The sequence below is a fragment of the Mixophyes fleayi genome, chromosome 1, assembly GCF_038048845.1.
Source record: "Mixophyes fleayi isolate aMixFle1 chromosome 1, aMixFle1.hap1, whole genome shotgun sequence".
Lineage (NCBI taxonomy): Eukaryota > Metazoa > Chordata > Amphibia > Anura > Limnodynastidae > Mixophyes > Mixophyes fleayi.
The window spans coordinates 27,153,618-27,175,635 of NC_134402.1; the positions used below are offsets into that span (position 1 = coordinate 27,153,618).

At 43.9% G+C, this 22,018-nt stretch overlaps 1 protein-coding gene across 2 annotated transcripts; it reads left to right on the plus strand.

The window, feature by feature from the left end:
* The first annotated feature begins 1,332 nt into the window (after positions 1 to 1,332).
* On the plus strand, positions 1,333 to 22,018 carry IMMT (inner membrane mitochondrial protein). Of its 2 annotated transcripts, XM_075194108.1 has the most exons (15): positions 1,333 to 1,515; positions 5,854 to 5,924; positions 7,918 to 8,107; positions 9,390 to 9,489; positions 10,721 to 10,855; positions 11,739 to 11,858; positions 11,999 to 12,135; positions 12,541 to 12,644; positions 13,177 to 13,312; positions 13,396 to 13,525; positions 18,154 to 18,168; positions 19,545 to 19,768; positions 20,141 to 20,272; positions 20,347 to 20,476; positions 21,123 to 22,018. In XM_075194108.1, exons 1-15 carry the CDS (start codon positions 1,471 to 1,473, stop codon positions 21,728 to 21,730), a joined length of 2,277 nt encoding a protein of 758 aa, XP_075050209.1. In that variant the 5' UTR covers positions 1,333 to 1,470; the 3' UTR covers positions 21,731 to 22,018. The 2 variants fall into 2 exon arrangements, with proteins under 2 accessions (XP_075050209.1, XP_075050210.1); XM_075194109.1 differs by lacking the exon at positions 18,154 to 18,168.

Below are 22,018 nucleotides of genomic sequence, written 5' to 3' on the forward strand. Positions count from 1 at the left end.
GAACAGGTAGTGATAATGCTTATAAACGCTACACTTTCCACCATATTATATGGTATAATGCACTCTCTACTGTAAATTATATGTATGTTAGAAGTCACCGAGGTCTGTGACCTTATAAAAGTATAAGGCTGTAGGACAAAGTGCTGTTATACAGGTCACAGGAATCTGAGGTGACTTTATATATATGTAGTAATTTACATTAGGGTGTAATTTTTTTTTTATAATTATTATCCCTTATTTATAAAGTGCAGACATACTACACAGCACTGTACATTGAGGGGTGAGAAATGTGATTTTGCTAAGCTGACGCCATCTTGTTGCCTTATAGCCATTTTGTTCTGTTATAGCTTAAATACAAATTAGATGCACCTGTTTTGTAGGAGTAATTCATTATTTGCAAGGCTATGCTTATAACCTTGGACATAGCAGACAGGAGATAAGCCAACCCCCCCCTGGGGAGTTTTCCTGTGTGATAATGAGAGAATATACTAACATCTGTGTAAAGAGATAATGAGTGGTTAAAACCTTTTGGGGAGTAGTTTTCTGTAATACGTGATTTTTGCTATATAGATATGGACTTGTAACTAATAAAGCAGAGTTTATTGTACACTCAAACCATGCAGTGTATTTAATTCTCTCCAGCTGATGAGCTCATAACTGATAGACTGACACTTACAGGTGAACAATCTGAATTAGATTCGACAGGGGGATGATGACACAAACAAATTACATATAAGACATGAAGCAGAGGGTAAAGATGGTGCTGCCCAAAGCAGCTTAATACATGATATACACTCTTCCCTAATGAAAGTTATGACGTAAGAACTCTTACTTTGTGGACAATATCCCTATTTTTCAGTACTTTCTGATATATGATTTATAGTTAATATTTAATAAAGGGGCGTTTATAATGCAGAAAACACAATGAACTTCAGTAAAGATGACATGCTGGGGATTGTAGTGCTCCATGATCAACCGAACATGTATATTACACACAGATAATAGACATCACTTACACAATATACAGCAATATTCTGTCCCAGTGCACTGGTTCCCAAAGTGTGTGCCTAGGCTCCCTGGGGTGCCTCAACGATCTCACAGGGGTGCCTCAGCCAGGGCCAGTGGTAAGCAAGGCGGGGGACTACTTGGTAATTATTTTGGCTTAGGGGTGCCTTGATAAATGATGGAGACCCTAAGGGTGCCTTGAACTGAGAAAGTTTGGGATCCACTGTCCCACAGCACTATCCTCCATGGAAGTGAACTGTTTGTGTGTTAAGTACTAATAAAGATCTTGTTTAAAAAAAGCAAAAAACCCCCGGCACGCTCTGTCTGGGGGCGTGTCCAGAGAGGGGCGTGGGCGGTGTCAGTTGGAGCTGCGCGGACACTCTCCAGTCTCCTCATTCATCGAGCCCCGGGACATGTTGTGCTGAGCCGGTCACCGGAGGAAGTCCTCCCATCATACCACGGGAAATGCTGCGGGTGTGCAGGCAGGCCCGGGCGGCAGCGCTCGCCAAGGTAGGAGTACGGGAGGGCACGTTTTGGGCCCTGGCAGGGGGAGGGTGACCTCCAGGCAGCAGTAACGGGCATACACCCGGCGCCGGTCTGCCGGTATTAGTCCGGGCACGGGGGACTCTCAGACTCACACAGAGTGGAGAAGATAGACTTTACCTTCAGCCTATCAGCGGTCATGACCCTTACTGCACTAACCAATCAGATTGCGCCGCTCTTACCCAGGGAGCCAATCACGGTTCAGTTTCAGGACCCTTCAACGACTTGTTGTGAGTGACGCTCTCCTTGTCCAATAAGAGGCGGATTAGCTGTGATGGACGTGCGGCTTGTCCAATGAGAGGGCTCCCCTTTGGCAGGTCATACTGTGGCTGCAGTGAAAGTCCTGAGGACCTGGGCATGGAGGAGCAGCGTGTCAGTGACTCTGTGCCTGGTGCAGGGGGAGCTCTGCTCCTACATGAGCCCAGTACCGTGCTCAGCCCTGTTGGGACCTGCTCAGTGCCAGCCTGCTCTGCCATGACCCCCAGGAGGACGTGACCTTGTAGAGATGTCACTCCCAGGCTCCAGGCCTTACTGCCAGCCCCTTATCATATGGAGCAGCCTGGTGCACTCACACACCAGCTATAGGGAGAGGGAGCAGAAAGTTACTACAAGGCCCTATACCTGTAACTTAGACTGCAGCAGTCCTCTATAACATAGGAATTGGCATAATAGATTATTTGCATGGTATTCTTATCATCATTTATTTATAAGGTGCCACAAGGGTTCCACAGGGCCTTAAATAGGGAGTTAGAATATACAACAAAGTAACATAACTACAAAGGTGACAACATTATATTGTATTAGAGTATTCTTGTTATCAGTGTAAAATAAATTGTTTAATATTTATATTGGTGTAACAAAACTCTGCAGACCATAGTAACAGATCAAGTACATACAAGGTTGGTGAGATTGAGACAAGTTATAGAGAGGGCCCTGGTTGTGAGATCTTGCAGTACAGAGTGAAAGCGAGAGGCTGCCACAAGAGGAATACTGGGTGTGTTTGTGTAGACATGTATCTGTATGTATATATATATATATATATATATATATATATATATATATATATATATACATATCATTATTAGTGCTTAGCCTAACACCGTGTGCTTCTAAGATGCCTCTCCTCTCTGACAAGTTGGAGATTTGACAGGAGCTATTCTGTGCCAATGGAAACACTGCTTGTTCCATTATCTGTAGCTTCTAACTTCCTTTTCTGTCATACCATGACACCGATCCTGTCATATGCAGACCTGTCCTCTGTACCAGGTGCACCCTACCCAATATCAGAATTTATTTTTTTTGGATTGGGGTAGTGATATATATCCATATGCTCCGTAGGCTCCAGTGGTGCTCTGAGAATGTGCAGATGCCGGTACATGCAGTGATGAGCACCTTTGGAACTAAAAACTGCAACAGGGCTTCCTGTGCATGCGCATTCACAGAGCAGGGTCCTACTGTGCGGATTGACCAGTGTTGCATGGCCTAGTAGTAGCTGCATGGATGCGGCAGTAGTTGCGCCCCTGCTCTCTAACATGGTCCTATAAGTGGCTACATGACTTGAGTGAATCTGTGCCCGGTACGTACACCCGAATGGTGTGTGCTGGTATTCCTGCTATTAAAGTTCCTATACTAGTACTAGTTTGCACATTGGATAAGTTTGGGGATAACAGGGCACGTAAGTGTGATGCAAACCTAAATACGGGAAAGAGTAAAATGTCACTAAAAAAATCTATCACTTTAAGATCACCCTAATGTATATTTTACATTAGTTATCATACATTTATATATATATTGGTAGAAATGCACATAAAAAGCATGTTCTCCAGTAAAAACTGTATGTGGAAGGCAGATAGGGTCAATGCCCCCTTTAGTGTGCTCTCTCCACCCCTCTAAATATACCTTAACCCAGATAGTGACCACCTTACTGCACAGTGTGCTACATGCCCACGTTCAGCAAGACACATCCTGAGCCACCCAGGCTGCATTTGTTTGTTTTCCTCTAATTTCCAGGAGGAATGTGTGAAGCTTATTGATAAATTTCACAACAAATTGGGCAAAGCCGGTTGAACCGCTCGGTTCCATCTCGTATCTCTGGTCTTTATAGCTAAGCTGCTTTCTTCTCTGATACATTGGACCAAGTAGAACGCTTTCCTGTCATGCAGGAGTGATTGATTGCTGTATATCCAGCGTGATAAATGTACATTCTGTGCACTAAATGGCTCCAGTAGTGACACGTTATAGTGACTGGATAAAGCTCATGTCCGTGCTGAAGAGATCTCCTATGACAGGGAAAGGACGTTTCCCATAGACTGAAATGTGTCATTAAAGGGACCTAGTAACTCCTTAGGAACTGTCTTACATACTGGAAATATCCTGTGTGACGTTCTTCCCAACTACTGCTGCGTCTCCTCTGGCACAGTATGAGCTTTTGGTCCCTATGTGAAACCACCTCAAGGTCAGAAGCTCTGCTTTGTTCTGTAATGGTGAGGATGTTGGGGGCATCTTTCTGTTCTGTCTATACTGCTAGATTCCCTTTTGGATCTGTCTTCTCAATATGCTGCTAGTGGTGACAATGGAGGTTCAGCTAAAGGATAACAAGCTGCACCAGTAAGCACTGCTGGACCAAATGTCCACGATTATATATAGGAAGCTTGTGATGTGCTGTAGAGTCTGATCTCCTGTATAGTGAGCGGTCATAGAGGAATTACTGCTTATAGCCTTGTGCGCAGTGAGAGAGCACATTACACTAGTTCCAGCAGTGGAGCTACAACCAACCAGAAGGATATTGTGTATTATAAATATGAAGGTGCTGGATATTACAATGGAATGATATCCCTTGTTTAATGCCTATTTGTCACACTGCCATTTAAACGCCTTGTTATAAGCTGGATATATAATATAGGGACACACAGTTGGACTAAGTATGCCATGTGGCAGAACCCTTTGTGCCAATGTTCATTCCTTTCTGCTAAAACCAACCATGGAGCGTGTGAGTCACTGGAGGAAACCAGCGAGTGTTTGTATTTCAGGGAATCTGTTCCTCCTCCCAGTGATATTTCACTCTCTACGTTTGTAGCCGTGTTCTTGTTTAAATGTGTAATATTTTATAGAGTGTTGTCCAAGTTACCTGGTGTTGTACCAAGTCGGCGGTTTTTTAGTGTAATGAATGACGGGGCACGTTACTCTGTAATAAGTACGTCCATAGCACTAAATTCCGATGCTTTGCCAATGTGTACTTGTGTGATCACCACCAACAGTGGTACTTGATATCCCAATGCTTGGGATGCTGACACCGAGTATTCCTATAAAAGAAACACGAACAGTTAAATGACGGCATAATTAAAATGTGCACTTACCTTGACACCGACGGAGGACATTACCAAAAGACCTGCTATGCGACTGTAAAATCCAAAGATGTTGGATGCTGGCGCTTCATTGTGACGTCACTGAAGACACCGACATGTACACTTCAAGAGGTATGTTAGGGTTGCACTACGTCAAACGCGCTGTCGTCTGTGACATCACAATGAAGCGCCGGCATCCAGCATCTTCAGACTTTACAGCAGTCGCATAGCAGGTCTTTCGGTAATGTCCTCCGTCGGTGTCAAGGTAAGTGTACATTTTAATTATGCCATCATTTAACTGTTCGTGTTATTTGTAGGAATACTCGTTGTCTGTATCCCAAGCATCGGGATACCGTACCCAGCCCACCACCGCACCATTCTTGGTTACAGCGTTCCTTACACAGATAGAAGTAGCCCTGTAGTCGATTATCTAGGATGGATTTAAAATCTGTGTTGTCATTGTCCCTATTTAGTAGCAAAAAATACATTTAAAACAAAATGAGCTCCGAGAGAACTGTTATTAAAAATTAAAAAATCTTTGAGTTTTGGGGAACTGACTTTGTTAAAAGTTGCTTTTCAAAATATTCAAGGTCTTGTGCCATTTATCTTTAATTTATTTTTTGTTTTTAATCTGAGACTTTTAATACTGCTTAAATGACTGGGCTCTGCAGGCTGTTCTCACACCAAGAACTACACTTCCAGCTGTTTTGTCTTCTCTGTCATACACTTATTATGCCGGCCTCAATCAATTATGTCTGTAAACCATCTTTGTGGCCTACGACTCTGGTTTTAAGAAATTGGGTACATCATTTTTAATAACTTTCCAGCTGTCTATGAATTATATAAAGAATTGCTAAAAGAATGAAAAAAACTACTAGAAATCTGGAAACTACAAAATAATAAAATGTGTGTAATGACTTTATTTGTTGGTTGTGCTAAAGTTTTGTTTTTTTTCTCGTAGGAATGTCTGTGTGTTAAGTCTTCACTCCATCCTCTGCGTGCAACCAGAGCTTACTCCACTCAAGCGTCTGGGTATGATTTTCAATAATTTTTTTATATTTTGTGATTAACGCATTAGGATTAATGTTTGCATGTTTGATATACAGCTGCTTCTTACGTTCCACTGTGTATAGGAGATGCACCTTCTAAGTGTGTGTCTTGTTGGCGTAATAGTTGCTGCAGCCATAGTCCTGGCTGATACAATTCCTGAAGATAACTGAGGGGGTAAAATTAAATTTGCAGTATATCTCCATAAACTAAACCAGAGATGTCCAAATATTTCTGTCTGACGATGTCTGTTTATGTCACTGCTACATACTCATCAGGTTTCATGGCAATGAGACCTATCCACCCCCTTTGGCATTTTTCACATTTTCTTTTCTTACATTATGAAATAATAAAAAAATCATTGTTTTAATAAAGAATTCACAAATCCTTTTTGTTTGCTCCATTAAGCCATGTTGCACTTACTTTGGTGACTTTGCCAACCATGTCTATTTATTGTACAGTTGTTATTGCTGCCTTTAAAACTTAATAAAGAAAAATTACATCCTTTTTGATTGCATGATGTAAGAAAATTAAATGGGGAATATGACCATGGGGTAAATGTTTATTTTGCTACAGTGAAGGAGAAACTTGTATAGCGTTGGGTTACTGAGGTTCTCTGGAAGGTAAAGGCCACAATAAATAGCCCTAGAGACTATAGTAAGACAGCTCTCTGCTACATAGTGGCTACTTCCAGTTTGTATGTATATAAAGTGTCCTTACCTTGACAGGACCGGAAACATTTACATTTGCTATATAGTGAAAGCTATTCTGTCATCAGTCAAGGTGGCTAGAAGCCCCAGTCAGCGGTTCCATTTTATTACAGACAAGACAATCTGCTGGAATTTCTTAAAGGTTCTGTATACAGCGCTGTAGAAAATTTGTATTTGTTTGGATAAATAATAGGACACATATTATCATATTCTCAGTAGATAATGTGGATGTTCTCCATATTCTTTGGGAGTTGTATTTGTCTCATGTAATTTATGGGGTTTAGTTTGTTGTCTGGCTTCCAGTGTAGCACTCTGCAAGTCTTGTGTGTATATCAGGAACCATTGTGTCCTTGATGGGCTGTGTCACCTTTAGTAATAGGAGGGGTGTGCTAATAAGGTAAGTACCTAGCCTGGCCCATGTATCAATGGCTCAGTGCCAGAAATGTAGATTCTGCATTCAGATATAGATGCAGGGGGTGCCCTGCTCTGCTGCCGGCTCCCGGGGTGCCCTGCTCTGCTGCCGGCTCCCGGGGGTGCCCTGCTCTGCTGCCGGCTCCCGGGGGTGCCCTGCTCTGCTGCCGGCTCCCGGGGGTGTCCTGTAATGTATGTTCATTGCATTGTCCTACTAGATTGTATAGCCAGTGTAGGCACTCTGTGTATTAAATGTAATGTAATCTGTATCTGGAAATGTGATGGGTCTGCCCTACATATAAAATGTGACTTCAGTGCACTGTCGAGAATTTCATAGGCCCATAATGCTGAAACTCGCACTACTGTCAGCCTTCTGCACTAGAGATGTCCTGCTTCACCAGTCTGTCCGTCCATTCATCATCATCACCAGTACCTGCATACATGTAGTCTAGCAAATGTTACATCTTATTCAAGAGTCTTTTGTTATTATAATACACCCTGCATATGAAGGAAACGCTAATCAAATTAGGCATTTTAACTTTAAACATTGACTTCAGAAGTGTATACTTGTTAGCTTATTACGTGGATAACTATTTGCGGTTACCTTTATGCTGCCATTGAATATGCAGATGATTTTATTGCTACTTTTGCTGCAAAAAAGTAGGTATATTATATAAAGTTATTGTGTGACCTGAAACTTAGATGGTGAATTGAGCGAGAGATGTCCACGTGCGATCTAATTGTAGAGACACTGTCTTATACAGAGGTTACATATATATATATATATATAATGAATCACTTGTGTATTATAGCTGTAGTATACCATGCAGGCTATAACTCTGTCTGTCCTCATGCAGCCCCTCTGCTGGGAAGATCGTCGGAGCAGGACTCCTTTTTGCAGGCGGTGGTATTGGGGGCACCGTACTCTACGCCAACTGGGATCCAAAGTTCAGAGAGAACGTAGAGAAGTCCATACCGTACTCTGATAAACTGTTCGAGCTCGCCCTTGGACCTGCACCGTATAACTTGCCAGTGCCAAAGAAATTGGTAAGTTGGATCAAAGCTGCATATTTCTGGCTACAATATATCTGTACAGTGGAGGTGATTCATAATGGATTTATGTGGTATCTGCTTTCTGGTAGAATTGTGCGTTTACAAATGGTTTCCTGTGTACAGTCACATTACATTTCACATGATTTGTTTGGTGAAAACGTGTCGCAGATGCCGTGTACAACAGAGCAACATTTATAAGTTATAACTGATTTCTACTTCTTTGACTTGAAGCCTCTTTCCACCGGTATCTTTAGTAACTGAAGCTGCATTAGTCCATTGATTATATGCTGTTGTTCAGCTTACCGGCAAGTGACTAAGTGCCTGGAAACGTTCCAGAAGCTGGTTTAAAAGTGGACATGTTGTGGTGCTAGAGGAATCTGACTTCCCAAATATTAGCCTGTTTGTTTATCTTCAAGTGAGACACTGTCGTCTCTCCCTCTAAGCCTGGTATTACCAGACCCTTAACCCCCTGGAATCTCTGTGTGAGCTCAACTCTACAATGGGGGATCACTTCCAACTTATACAATTTGCTCACATCCTACAAGCACCCTGACACCCCCATTCATGAACTACGGTGGGAGGCTGATTTGGGCAGTCCGCCAGATGAGGACACTTGGGCATCAATTAGGGAAAGGATTCCAAGACTTCCATTTCCTCTCTCGTTAAGGAAACCGCATCTGATATCTACTATCGCTGGTATCTGGTTCCTACCCGGCTGAAAATGATCTATGGATCCACTTCCGTCCTGTGTTGGAGGGGCCATGGGGAACAGGGGTCCTTTCTTCTCATCTGGTGGACTTGCCCAAAAATCGCGTCTTTCTGGGATGATGTAGCCGCTCTGATTAATGAGGTCACCACGGTCCTAGCTCCCAAATGCCCCCTCTTCTATGGAGATCCTGGATAAGTACCGGAGAAACTGTCTGTCCAGATACCTAACACTGCTAGATGCCTAGTCGCAAAACACTGGAAAAATCCACACTCGGCTGGTGTCCTACGTCCACCTTCGTGCAATGTTAATTTGCTCCATCCGAGAATGTTGTAATTTCCTTATGTAACTTTTGCGTTTTCACCTCGTTTGCCTGGTTGTGTTTTTGCACACCAAATAATGTAAGGATTAAAAAAAAAATAAGTGTTCATGTCGGGAAAGGGTGTGGAGGATGTTGAGATTGCTATATAACCCCTGTGAAAGAGATATTCAACATGGAATATGGTTCTTTGGGCTTAGTGTTCCTTCTTTTACGTTTTCTCTTCTGAGAGATTCTCTGTTTCTTGTTAGGTGAAGTCTGGTTCCTCTGTGTCGGGCGTTAAGAAGGAGGCCAAACAGCCCAAATCAGAGAACGTGGAGGTGCCCCCTGCTGCTAGTGAACATGTAGAAGGTAAATCCCATGTACAGTAATAATGACCAGGATGACAAGGCTGCTGTAGTTTTATTCTTTATCAGATAACACCTTAAATATCTGCTATTCACGTAGTGCTTATATATGTTATAAATAGTGTAACTTGGCCGATGTGGAGGTGCTGTCAGGCAGAAGCTTTGCAATCTGGTGACACTGGAGAACTGTAGATTCAGCCAGGGCTGTGATTGGAGCTGGTGGTTAGTCTCTCATTTAGTGATCTCTAACCATCAGTTTAGTGAGCTGTGATTAGTTATTGCCATTTGTGGAAGGAGAGTCAACAAGATCCTCCAATCACAGCGCACTTAGCAGGCTGCCTGAGCTATGGTCATGGGTGGAAGCAATAAGAGGGTGTTTTGGGGCATTGCATTACATACTTGTGAGATGACTTGTGTATTGTGTGTACTAGGTAAGCAGTATGTGCTTTTCATGTGGGGTTGTATTATATGCAATCTCATTACATCCTAGACTGTATTATATGCTTCTCATTTAGACAATGTAACATGGAGATCACTAGGGGCTGTATGACCACATCAGGGTAGATTTATCAAACCTTTAAAGGAAAAGTGGAGGTGTTGCCCATAGCAACCAATATATTAGATTCTAGCTATCGTTTATCCAGTACATTCTAGAACATGATGGCTAGAATCTTGTGGCTATGGGCAACACCTCCACTTTTACTTTTTTAGGAGGTTTGATAAATCTTCCTCATTTAGGTCGTTAGATGTATAATAGGTTAGTAAAATGGACATAGGTTAGCATCCATTTATGCCCTGTGTCTTTAAATTACTCTTGCAGTCACCAGACGTTTCTTCCCTGTGCTGGTGTATCCTGGTTACTGTAGATCAGATGTAGATCGTTACTGCCTGAAAATCCCCTTTGTCCTTATTCACTGTCAGCTCAGTCAGCCGGACTGTCTGCATCCCTGTCCTCGTAGGCCCAGCACCCAGGGATACATGAGACTGGCTCTGTCACTGTTATTGGCCTACACTCTCCACGTGCCCTGACGGCTAGCAGCAGCAATCACTAACTGGAGACAGTGACTTGCTGTAAGATTTGTCAGAAGCAGAGATCTGTTCTACAAATACCATATAGTGGGATTCTCCTAACCTGGCGTCCTAGTGACAGCCCATGTGCGAAGGAATTTGGTTTCTGTTGTTGTTGTTGTGTCTTTACAGATATTATCGCTTTTTAATTCAATTTTTCTTTCTAGCGTCATCGCATGTAGCGCAGATTATATCTGCCACAGGCGATGTGATTTCAGTCCCAGCTGCGGTGGTACATGAAGAGAAGCCTCCTAAGATACTGGAAGCAGCGGAGCAGAAGCCACAACACCCAGCCGGCTCAGGTAGTGGGCAGCTTCTGTACAATAGCTCCATCTAGTGTTGGGACTTTGACATTGCACAATAAATACTTTTCCATCTGCTCTTGTGATCTTGTCATACAGCCTCACCCCACTGTGGTAGCTCCAGCATCTGTTTAAATGTATTTGCTTTGTTCAACCAATAATGTGAAAATAAATAAAATACGAATGTTTTATTATTTTAAGCTGTAATATAATGAAGGGATGGTTCTGCAGTTATTTACCCTGGCCTGCGGTATGTAGCATGAGGAGACTTGTGTGGTAATATTGTATATCCTGAGAAGGGAGCTGGACAGGCTGACCGGAATTATCCACAAACCTGCTGAGCAGTTGTCCCAGAAAACACAAGATCTAATTCACGATTCTACTGACGCTATACTGACTGGGATTCCTCAGATAACCCTGCTGTATCATAGACGGATTGTAATTCAGGGATTAACGTTGCGCTGGACAACTGTGGACGTCCATCTGTCTCCATACTTACTGGGAATGACCAGATTTTTTCGCCCCCAACTCCAGCTGTGTTGTCTGAGTTATCGAATAAATGTGATTGTACCATTATCATGGAGATATAGATAGTTGGGTCAGTGTGACCCATTACCGGTGATGGCAATATCTGTATGATGATGGCGATGGATGAAGCCTTGTACGGTCAACATATTGTCGCTCTGAGATCCCCCGTTTCTCTCACTGTTAGTGTGTTTCCCTTTTTGAGAGTCCAGAGCATTGACTTGTGGTCAATGGGGTGTTTAGGGCATGGTGAATACCTGGGCAGCTCTTGTACTGATGGATGGGTTAGAGATTTGTCAGGTCTTTGGATCTACGCCTTTATCCTCCAGGTGGGTTCATGTGGACTTGTCTCTTGCAGAAGCCGAGCACTGTAAGGAATGTCAGCACGAGGACAAGCCCCACCTGAAGGAACGTCCCGCGGAGGAGGTGGCAGCTCGCCTCGCCCAGCAGGAGAGAGAGGAGAAAGAGAAGATTGAATGTATGTCAGAGCGCTTTAAATAGCTGAAAGGATTTAGGATTGATTTGCTCGTTTACCATGATGCTGTGTATGTCCCATTAGACCATCTGTTTCTTGCAGTCAGGAAAGTATGTTGTATGTAAATATGTATTCTTTCCCAGCTATCGCAGCCGTGTTAGAGGAATCACTGAGTAACGCTGCCCGGGTCACACTCCAAACCATCACCTCACAGGAGTCAGCAGTGCAAGCCGTCAACTTCCACGCCCAGAAGCTGCGAGAGGCTATGGATGACTCCCAGGTGAGTGGATACCGACTCTACTCTCATTGTCCAATCCTATGGGGCCAAAACCAGAGCTCATGGTAACCACATATTGCCTTACATCCCACTACAGAGGACATTGGTGTAATTAGAAGTGATGTCAGATTGGGGGTTATGGGTCTTGTCCTCTTATCAGAGTGTTTGAAGAGCTTTCTCAGCACTTCCCTGCAGCATTGTGTACAGTTGTTAGTGCTTCTGTGGAACTCCCTATGTTGTGCCAAGTCTCAATGTTTGTTAATGCTGCAGGCAGTCCGGGAACTGACAAGGTATGCGCAGACCCTTCACACTATTATGTGGACTGTCTGGGTTAGAGCTCTGAACGGGCAACATTAATGCCCTTACAAGCACTGACTGATCGTTATGCTGTGTCTGCCGGCTGTATAGGTTCCTGCAGAGCAGAAGTCCCTGCAGTGGCGGGATTTGGAGGATGCATTGAAGGTGCGCAGTAGAGCTGTGGATGAGGCAGCTGATTCTCTTCTGAAAGCAAAGTACGTATACATATATATACATTGGCTTCTCTCCCACATCTCCTGATCTGATTAATGAAACCACTAAATCTTCAGAAAACAAGTTGAGTTAATGTTATAGTATTGGTGACAAGTTAATGAAGCCTAACAAAATGGAGATAAATCATCACCAGTTATTTATATAGCGCCACCAATTCCACAGCGCTGTACAGAGAACTCGCTCACATCGGTCCCTGCCCTGTTGAAGCTTACAGGGGAGCAAATACAAACTCCACACAGATAAGGCCATGGTCGGGAATAGAACTCACGACCCCAGTGCTGAGAGGCAGAAGTGCTAACCACTTAGTCGGGTTAAACAGTCCATAACCATTAGGGCTTGCACACATGGGCACTGAAATATAACTTGTACTATGTCCTTGCTTTTAAGTGTCAGACGTGTGTTACTAAAACTTCTCTGCACCGTAATGTACTGTGTACTCCATGAGAACACCCATAGAAATATATTGTGTAGTACTCCCCCTGCTGGTGCACTAGTGAATGTGTCTCTGTGTAGGGAGGAGCTGGAACGGATGCAGGGTGTGATTGATGACGCCAAGAAGAATTCTATTAATGGAGCAAAACCTCACATCATCTCAGCCGAGGAGAATCTCCATCGCATGATTGTGGACCTGGATAACGTTGTTAAAAAAGTAATATATTTATTTGTCTTGGATGGTCTAATACCAGCCTGAGGGCGGCACAGTGAGGACCGATCTCACCCTCTGTATTCTAGGTACAAAAGTCTCAATCGGAAGCCAAGATCATGGCTCAGTACCACGAACTGGTGGCGGTGGCCCGAGAGGATTTCCACAAAGAGCTGGACAGTATTACCCCAGAGGTGCAGCCTGGCTGGAAGGGGCTCAGTAAGTGTTGTCTGAGGGCATATTACTTCTCTTTATCAACTTGTATTTCAGTCTAAAACTGTCAATGGTCTTATAATGGGTGTTAGGTCTATATAAGGGAGATTAATGTGTGGTACTTGCTAAGGCTGTTGCCTGGTTTACACTTGACCCACAGAACCTGTATAATGCTGTATGTGTTACTAGTATTAATGTAACACAATTGTCAGCGTAACGCTGCAAAACGAGCGCTCGAAAAATATTACTGTTTATACGGTAATATTGCCCGTAATTACCGTTCACTCGGTAATTTACTCGCTCAATTTCAGCTCGCTGCTCAGGGAGCTGCGAGCTGAAATTGAGCGAGTAATTACCGTATAAACGATAATATTTTTCGAGCGCTCGTTTTGCAGCGTTAGGCTGACAATTGAATACGCCCCAAAGCGTTCTATATGGTCTGCTGCTTCCTCCTTTTATATACGTCTATAAAAGGTGTATCTGCAGAATGAGACCGCTATTGTAGATTATAATAATTATGCTTTAGGGCAATTTGAATAATTGTAGTAGCCTTGTAGTATTGCGATGTTTGGCCAGCTGTACACACTGCGCACTGTGGCTTTACGAAGTGTAATCATGTGGGCTGCAGACTTGCTGATTGAGTGCAAGGTGTATTCACCCTTCACAGTGCTCTCCCTCCTGCGATTGTCCCTACGTAATCCAGCGATTGTCCTGCTTATGTTCTCTGTCTAGTTGTTGTAATGTTATATTTGCTAAAATGGTATGCATCTTAAATCATTAATGATTTGTGAACTCAGAATGACTTAGTAGTTGTTACGAGCTGCGGCGGTGCCCAGCCGCCGCGACTCACTCATCTGCGTCCCGGCCGCCGCTGTGGCGACCGGGACGTCACTTCCGGCTGTTGCCAAGGCAACGGTCGGACACCTCCTATTCAGCGCCGCGTCCCGGCAATGAGAGAAAGCCGGGCGCGTGCGCTCATCAGGTCCAGATTTGGACTTTGCTTGTGTATCTCGTGACCCTGACCTCTGGCCTGTTTACCGATCTTCCTGTCTGCTCGTGACCCTTGACCTCGGCTTGTTAACTGGAATTGCTATCTGCTGCCGGCCCTTGACCTCTGCTTTCCCCTCACTCCGCTTGCCTGGGTTCTCCCCAGCCGGTACACACTTCACGACCCTCTGTCAGTCTGCAGCCCAGCCTGTCCCCACCATCAGGGGCTCCAGTGAACACCTGACTAGCAGAGTAGACTCCGGGTTGTGTTGTGCCGGCTGGAGGGGTTTCTAACAGTAGTATGGAGGAGACCTGAAAACAGTAAAAAAAAAATAAAAAAAAAATACTGCAAGTTTTGTTCCTCTCTTTAACACAAATCTGGTATTTATTTTTCCACAAGGTTTTTCTAGAACAGTGTTTCCTTTTCAAAATTGCTCCATTCAGTACAGTTATATGACTATGACTGTAAAAGAAGTGCAGACAAACTTATATGTCAGTTAGAGCCAGTCAGTCGCTGACCTCCTCGGTAGTCACGGTGTGGGTAGGTGTATGTTGTGAAGTTCACTACATTACATCATGAGTCTGTGGTTGTCATGGTAATCGCTCTGAGTATATTGTTAATAGCTACTTGAACCACAGCTCAAATGTAACCTGAGATTTGTGTTAAAAATTTATTAGTGGGAATTGCAGAATTAACCTAAATACAGTTCCTCATTTACAGATTTATGACCAATGGGGGGGGGTTACAAATAAACCCCTCACTTTCTGCACTGTGTAGAGAATTGGGGGAACTCCTGTTGGATTAGTAAATATAGACGTGTGTGCTCATTAATGAACAATATCACAATAGCACTGATATCCATAAAAATAGATGAATAATTAGTACAACCTTTGTTCTCTGCATACCTGCAGGGATTACTATACATGATGCCATATTCATTTCTTAGCAGCAGTAAACTGAATTACTGTCCATAGGCTTAAAATGACCTTCTCCCAAGAGGTCAGATGTTTGCCATTCATTAATAAATACTCATCAGTCGTGAGAACATCGTTGGTTTCTGCAGAGATTTATAAAACGAGCAGTTTGGGGGAAATGTATCCATGTGATAATGAAGTCAGTTGGTGTCAGACAATTAGTACTAATTATGGCTGGTGTGTTCTTATGACTAACTTGTAGCTGCACGCTAAGCTCTGTGTGATTAATAGCTTGATTACTACTGCTTGCTGAGGCCATTGTTGTCTCTTCCCCACACATGCTCAGAAGACTTCCAACACAGCAGGCAGTCGCCCTCCGCAAAGTGGGCAAGGACATGAAAGATTGAGTCATCAAACCCCACCCACATCTAATATTTGAGGTGGTTGAGGCTTTATAATGTGATTGCCCCACTGTCTTGTTCAAGTGAATTGTGTGAAGCAGAAGCTGCAACATCCGATCCGAGGCTTCTGCAGAGTCACAGTGAAGTGTTACCTGGGGAGGAGAAGGGGATTTAGGGGAGATGGGTTTTAGGAAGAGAAGACTATTATAACATCTCTTGTCTGTTCATAATTTTTTGGGTGTGTTGGTTATCTCTTTAGCAGGTTGAATGCTTTACTTATATGTTACATATTCATGTTTTATGTTACCTTTTATTTATGTCTTGGGGTTGGTTCTATTGGTATAAGCTGGGGGTCTTTATGTGATTTATGTCAGTTTGTACTGCTGGACCCTTAGAGTTGATCAGAAATGGGACATATTTGTCACCTGCCCATACTTACAATTCTCATCATCGCTAGACAAAGCCTAATGTTTGTTTGGCCAACTCCAGTAGCAGAATACGGAAATCATTACATAGGAGCTTGGGTCAGTATATCTAAAGGGCTGATTCACCTACTAGATGACTGCTCACGTCCACCTGCAAGTTCTACTAAATACATTAACCATTTAGTTAGGTTATCAGACAGAGCAGTGTATCTTATTATACTACAGCTGTGCTGTAATTGTTTATAAAGAGCAGCTTTGTGTATTCTAGGAGAACAGAGATAAGAATGAAAATCTCAAAGAGAAATAAGTAATATAGCTCTATGTACTAAAGAAGGTTTATTTTTAGGGTGAAATCTGCTAGGGATAAAAAATGTGACTTGCAGGGCAGCTCCGATCCTGCATCTTCTACCCAGGATCCATGGCCCTGCTTATGTCTTTGTTCCTGACCCCTGGGCCGGTGTGCAAATTATCCCCCCCCCCTCTTCCCCCCCTGCACACACGCGGGTATAGGATCTCTTCCTGTCCTGGATTTGCAGACATCTGTAAGGCAGATCTCCTGAGTGATCCGAGAGGCTGTCATCTAGGCGTTTCTGAATGTTTGTAGATGTCTCGGGGTCGCCACAGATAGTCCCGTTGGCATTGTAGCTAAATCACAAGCCCACCCGTTCTAGCACCAGAACACAGGAAAGCATCTTACAGATGTGCTGGCTCTCCCATGACCATTTTGGTTTCATCCTCTGATTTGGCAGAAGGTCAGGCTAGAAGAGATTCAGGAGAGATTTAATCTTGCAGACAATAGTTTTATCGGCGTGGCTCTTGATCATCGCCCTGGATGTGGTACCTGTTTGCGGATCTGCCTGTGTAGGTCTCAGGAGTTTCGCCACTCCTGTTAGTTCTCTTCAGTGCCCACAGGAATGGCGGGCAGTGTGGCATCCTTATAACGCACCTGCCTAGGGCAGATGGTCAGAGAACTGGCAGACAAAGATTGCAAAGCAGCCATGTTGCCGTATGTTTTATAAAGTGCAGGCAGCCAGTGGCAGGAATGTTCTCCAGGCAGCTGCCCTCCCATTGAAGGTGGCGTTAGGACATCACACAGTCTGTGTCCACCTGCTGCAGAAAGAGCAGGGGACATGGGATACTCATGTTCCTTTATTGTCTCCTTGCTGGGCTAGAGGGGGAGGAGGGGTTTCTCTTTCCTCCTGCCTTATTGGGTGGAATTTAAGAAAATAAATACATAAGTGTTTTGAATTGAAAAGATCCTTTTTACTACTACTTGTGACCATAGCTCGGTGTATTTAGTAAATGACACAGGGGGACGTGTACAGGCCAATAAATTGGGCATCTAAAGGTGACAGACCCTTTTTAACCTACATGTGCCATTAGCAGGTTACAAATTGTATTGTAGTTTCTGAAACCATTACAAACTGACATAATTACAAAACCATTTTACTGGTAATCCCTTTACCCGTCTCTATGCTCCACCTCTGGCATACCTCCCAGGGAAATTTTAAATGGGCAAAAAAATGTTTCACTGCGCCCCCAAAGAAAGGTCTGTTCTGGTAATAAAAAAAATCTAGTTTCCCTTTCATCAAGTCCTGCTTCCGTCCTGTGTAATACTTACTGCCTTTATAGTGCTCCGTTATCAGTCCTCAGTGTAATCCGCTCGGATAAATTATATATTATACATGTTATGATCATAAATCTGGGAGCCCAACATGCAGACTTGGGAGCTAATTAAAGAGTTTATGCGAACAGACCCAGTAGTGGTCCCATCTGGAGAAGGTCAGTCCATACGTGACTGGGACGCATGCCATGGTCGGAGGTGTGGGGGTTGAGACATTTCTGCATGTGCGTTATGTCGTCCGTTTGCTTAACCTCTCTAAACCTTCCTTTTTCTTTGTTACAGAAATTTCCGATGTAGGTGAGTCCTGTTTATCTGTCTGTAACACTGACACCCTGTACTTCTGTGGCCTGTGTAACCTGTAACCTGTACCCTGTACGTCACTCTCGTCCCACCTTCCAGTCACCAGTCCCAGCTTCCTCCCTGTGCACTGTTAGACGCACAGGATCCAGGCTTCCACTGCTCTTACCTGGGCTGCCTAACGCTGAGGGGAATTCCTAGTGTCCTCTCCGTATTGGATAACCATAGTATTAACCTTCAGCACTAGATGTAGTGATCCTGGGGCTATGAAATGCTTCCTGAGACTGGGCCGCCAGTCTTTCAATGTTGGTGAGCGGCTCTGGATCTAGAGGGATCAGACATGCAGTAAGCGGGTGTATGACAGAACTAAAGGAAACGTCTGACCAGCTGCTGTGTGCGGGCAGAACTTCGTTTTGTACACGGTTATCTGCAGAACATATGAATAGATATAGTGGATAGACTTACATGTTAGTCATGTGACATTTGTGTTACAGTAAATGGAGGAATATATATGAAATATAGGTGTTGCCCATAGGAATCTGTCAGATGTTTGCTTTAGTTTCCGGTTTAAAAAATGTATCCCTTGTATCTGTTCATAGACTTCTACTATTTCCTAAATCCTACTGAAGAAGCCAAAAACTTTGTGGGAATAGTAGTACCCCACATCCGCTGATTGCCGATAGTTGTATATGTGGTGTATGGTTATGTTATACACAGCAAGACAATACATCCTAGAATGTGAGATCAGAGCCTAGACATAACGTTTCAATGGAAATATATGTATTCAATAACCCTTTTCCTCTTAAACATCCAGACAAGCCAGGTGAGTTGTTAGATGAGCCGTGTATGAGAATACAGCCATCTGGGTGGTATAGAATGATTTGGGGAACATACACCTGGAGTGTAGGAATATGCAAAGTGTGCGACAGAGATTAGACACAACACCCCCTACAGTGTATCTTTCATCAGCTCTCCCCTGAACTGTGTCTATACGTCATGCACGTCTAATAAGAACATAAATAGTCCTAAACGCCTGTATGTTTGTCACCAAAAGATTGAGCAGACCACAGTTCATCTTCTTGGTCATCTATGGCATCCATAGTATCTGGTGGGCCCTGTAAGATGAACATTGTTAAAGTCTTGTAAATAGTGTTTCCTTCATATGAACCTGTAATAAGATTTGATTGTTCGACAGCAGAAAACATTTTTAGGATCCCCCTTTAGAAAGCGACTCTCACATTAAGCATTTGTAGCCGGATTGCTCAGTTACCCCATGAGGACCAATGTTGTATGATTAATGTAGGGTGAGAAGTGTTGGGGACAGATCTGACAACAGATATTTATGTTGTGATTCTGATTGTCCATGTTCTGTACAGCTGGCAAGCTGAGCACCGAAGACCTGAACTCCCTCATCGCCCACGCCCACCGGCGCATCGACCAGCTACACAAGCAGCTGGCGGAGTACAGAGTGCGGGAGCAGCAGCACATCGACATTGCCTTAGAGAAACAGAAGCTGGAGGATAAGAGAGCTCTGGAATCTGCCGTGTCCAAGGCCCTGGAGCACTACCGCTCGCAGATCAGTCTGGAGCAAGACAAGAAGGTACTGGAGATAGGGGAGTTATTCATGACCGGTGTACAGGAGAAAGGTGCTGTAGTTCATGGCTATCAGATTCTAACTGCTTTAGTAAGATATCACCGCATTCCGTGGTAAAAGAACAGAGCGCTTCTTAAATGTCTGTAAATAGTGTGAGCAGATGGGTGTATTCAGACAGAATGCCAGAACCGGTGAGGTCGGTGCAAGTTTAAGGGGTATTCAACCATTTACTGTTGGAGGACAATCACTTTGACTAAGTTTCAGTATAATGTTGGGTAAGACTGAACAGTGTCTCTAATATGAATATTCCCATCTTTGGGGTGGTTGGATCTCTTCAGGTCTGGTAAATATGGTCAGTACATAGTTGTTGTGTTGCAGGTTGAGGAAGTACGGGAGGTGATGGAGGCAGAGATGAGGACACAGATGCGTAGACAAGCGGCTGCACATACTGACCACCTGAGGGATGTCATCAGTGTGCAGGAGCAGGAACTGAAGGCAGAGTTCCAGCAGGTGAGGTTGGCTCCTGCCCTCCGGGTTATGTGATTAGTGTCTGTGGGCAGCGTTGACGTGTCGTGTATCCGCAGGGCCTGTCTGAGAAACTGTCCGAGCAGGAAATGCAGTTCAAGCGTCTATCTCAGGAGCAGCTCGACGGCTTCACGCTGGACATTAACACTGCCTATGCCAGACTGAAGGGCATCGAACAGGCTGTTGAAGGTTAGATAACACTTATAATAATCTGTGTAACAGATCAGGGCTGTAGAGACGACACCACAGCGCGCCGTACCCTCAGATGCTGCATGTATCATGTGTATGGAGCGACGTCATGGGTGACTTCAAAGTAGTCTTCATAAGGGCTCTTGTTGCGATACTCGTACTTCTTTGTGTATTATGTAATCTGTCTGTTTAAAGGTAAAGTTTTTTTCCGTTTTATTTGTATCGTGAATATTAATGCTTGAATATATATTGTTTTAAGGTTTGACTTAAGTCTGCTTACAGAGCTGACCATTCAGTAGAGATGCCATTGTTTCCCCATAATTCCTCCATCTCCTCCCAGAGCCCTCTTGACTGTCCTATTATAGATGTTTAGTCTAAGTAGATCCTCTCCTCGAATTGTCACTTGCTTCCATTAGAACTCCCCCCATATTCCTGGGATGCCCCTCTGCCAGCACCAGGAGTGTATTTGTGGTCCAAGGCTTACAGCTTGGTGTTTGAGAGACAAGTCCTATTGACAGCTCTTCATGACACAGCTAATCTGAATAAGAATTGGGACAACTCCACCGCCCCTTAATGTGCGGAGAATGTGAACGTGTTCCCCCATAATGCTTACACTTCCTGATGACCATATGTTTCTTTTCTCCAGGGCATGCCGTTGCTGAGGAAGAGGCCAGGAAGGCCCACCATTTGTGGCTGTCAATTGAAGCTTTAAAGTTTACTTTGAGAACAGCCACAGGCACCAGCCCCACAGAGCCCCTAGAGAGTGCAGTCCAGGGGATTAAAGCGAGCTGCTCCAACAACGAGTTCACAGAAGCCCTGACCGCCTCCCTCCCCCAGGAGTCCCTACACCGTGGTGTGTACAGCGAGGAGGCGCTGAGAGCGCGTTTTTATTCCGTCCGCAATCTAGCCCGTCGCGTGGCCCTGATTGATGAAACCAGAAACACACTCTACCAATACTTCCTCTCTTATTTACAGTCCCTCCTCGTGTTTGAACCTAAGCAATTAAAGCCCCCCAGCGAGCTGACCTCCGAAGATATGGACACATTTAAACTGCTTTCTTACGCCTCTTACTGCATCGAACACGGCGATCTAGAGCTGGCAGCAAAATTTGTCAATCAGCTAAAAGGAGAGTCCAGAAGGGTAGCCCAAGACTGGTTAACCGAGGCCCGCGTGACATTAGAAACAAAGCAGGTCATTGATATCCTGTCGGCCTATGCCAGCGCAGTTGGTTTGGGTACAACACAAGTACAATAAACATATAGGGAATATTTCAAATAAAAGTAACATTCTTGCAGTGTTCCCTTATACCACACACAGGAATCCCCCTCAGTTACGTTCTGATTGTTTTGGTATTATGGAAACTTATCAAAACCCCATTTATTATAAGTTCTCCCAAAGAGCCGCACTCTCACTTCTCATGTCTGCAAACTCCGCGAGTAAGGTTCCCTGTAGCCTGTATAACGTTTTTAAGTTTTCAGGTTTTACTGATCCAACCAAAATAATGTAATTTATCATTGCCATCTGAATAAAACGGAAATCACA

What these genes read in the sequence shown, in the direction of transcription:
- IMMT (XM_075194108.1), top strand. Translation starts at nt 1,471, where the DNA reads ATGCTGCGGGTGTGCAGGCAGGCCCGGGCGGCAGCGCTCGCCAAG. An exon ending in ACAACACCCAGCCGGCTCAG is followed by an intron (nt 10,856 to 11,738) that starts GTAGTGGGCAGC and finishes TGTCTCTTGCAG; the next exon opens with AAGCCGAGCACTGTAAGGAA. An exon ending in AGGCTATGGATGACTCCCAG is followed by an intron (nt 12,136 to 12,540) that starts GTGAGTGGATAC and finishes CCGGCTGTATAG; the next exon opens with GTTCCTGCAGAGCAGAAGTC.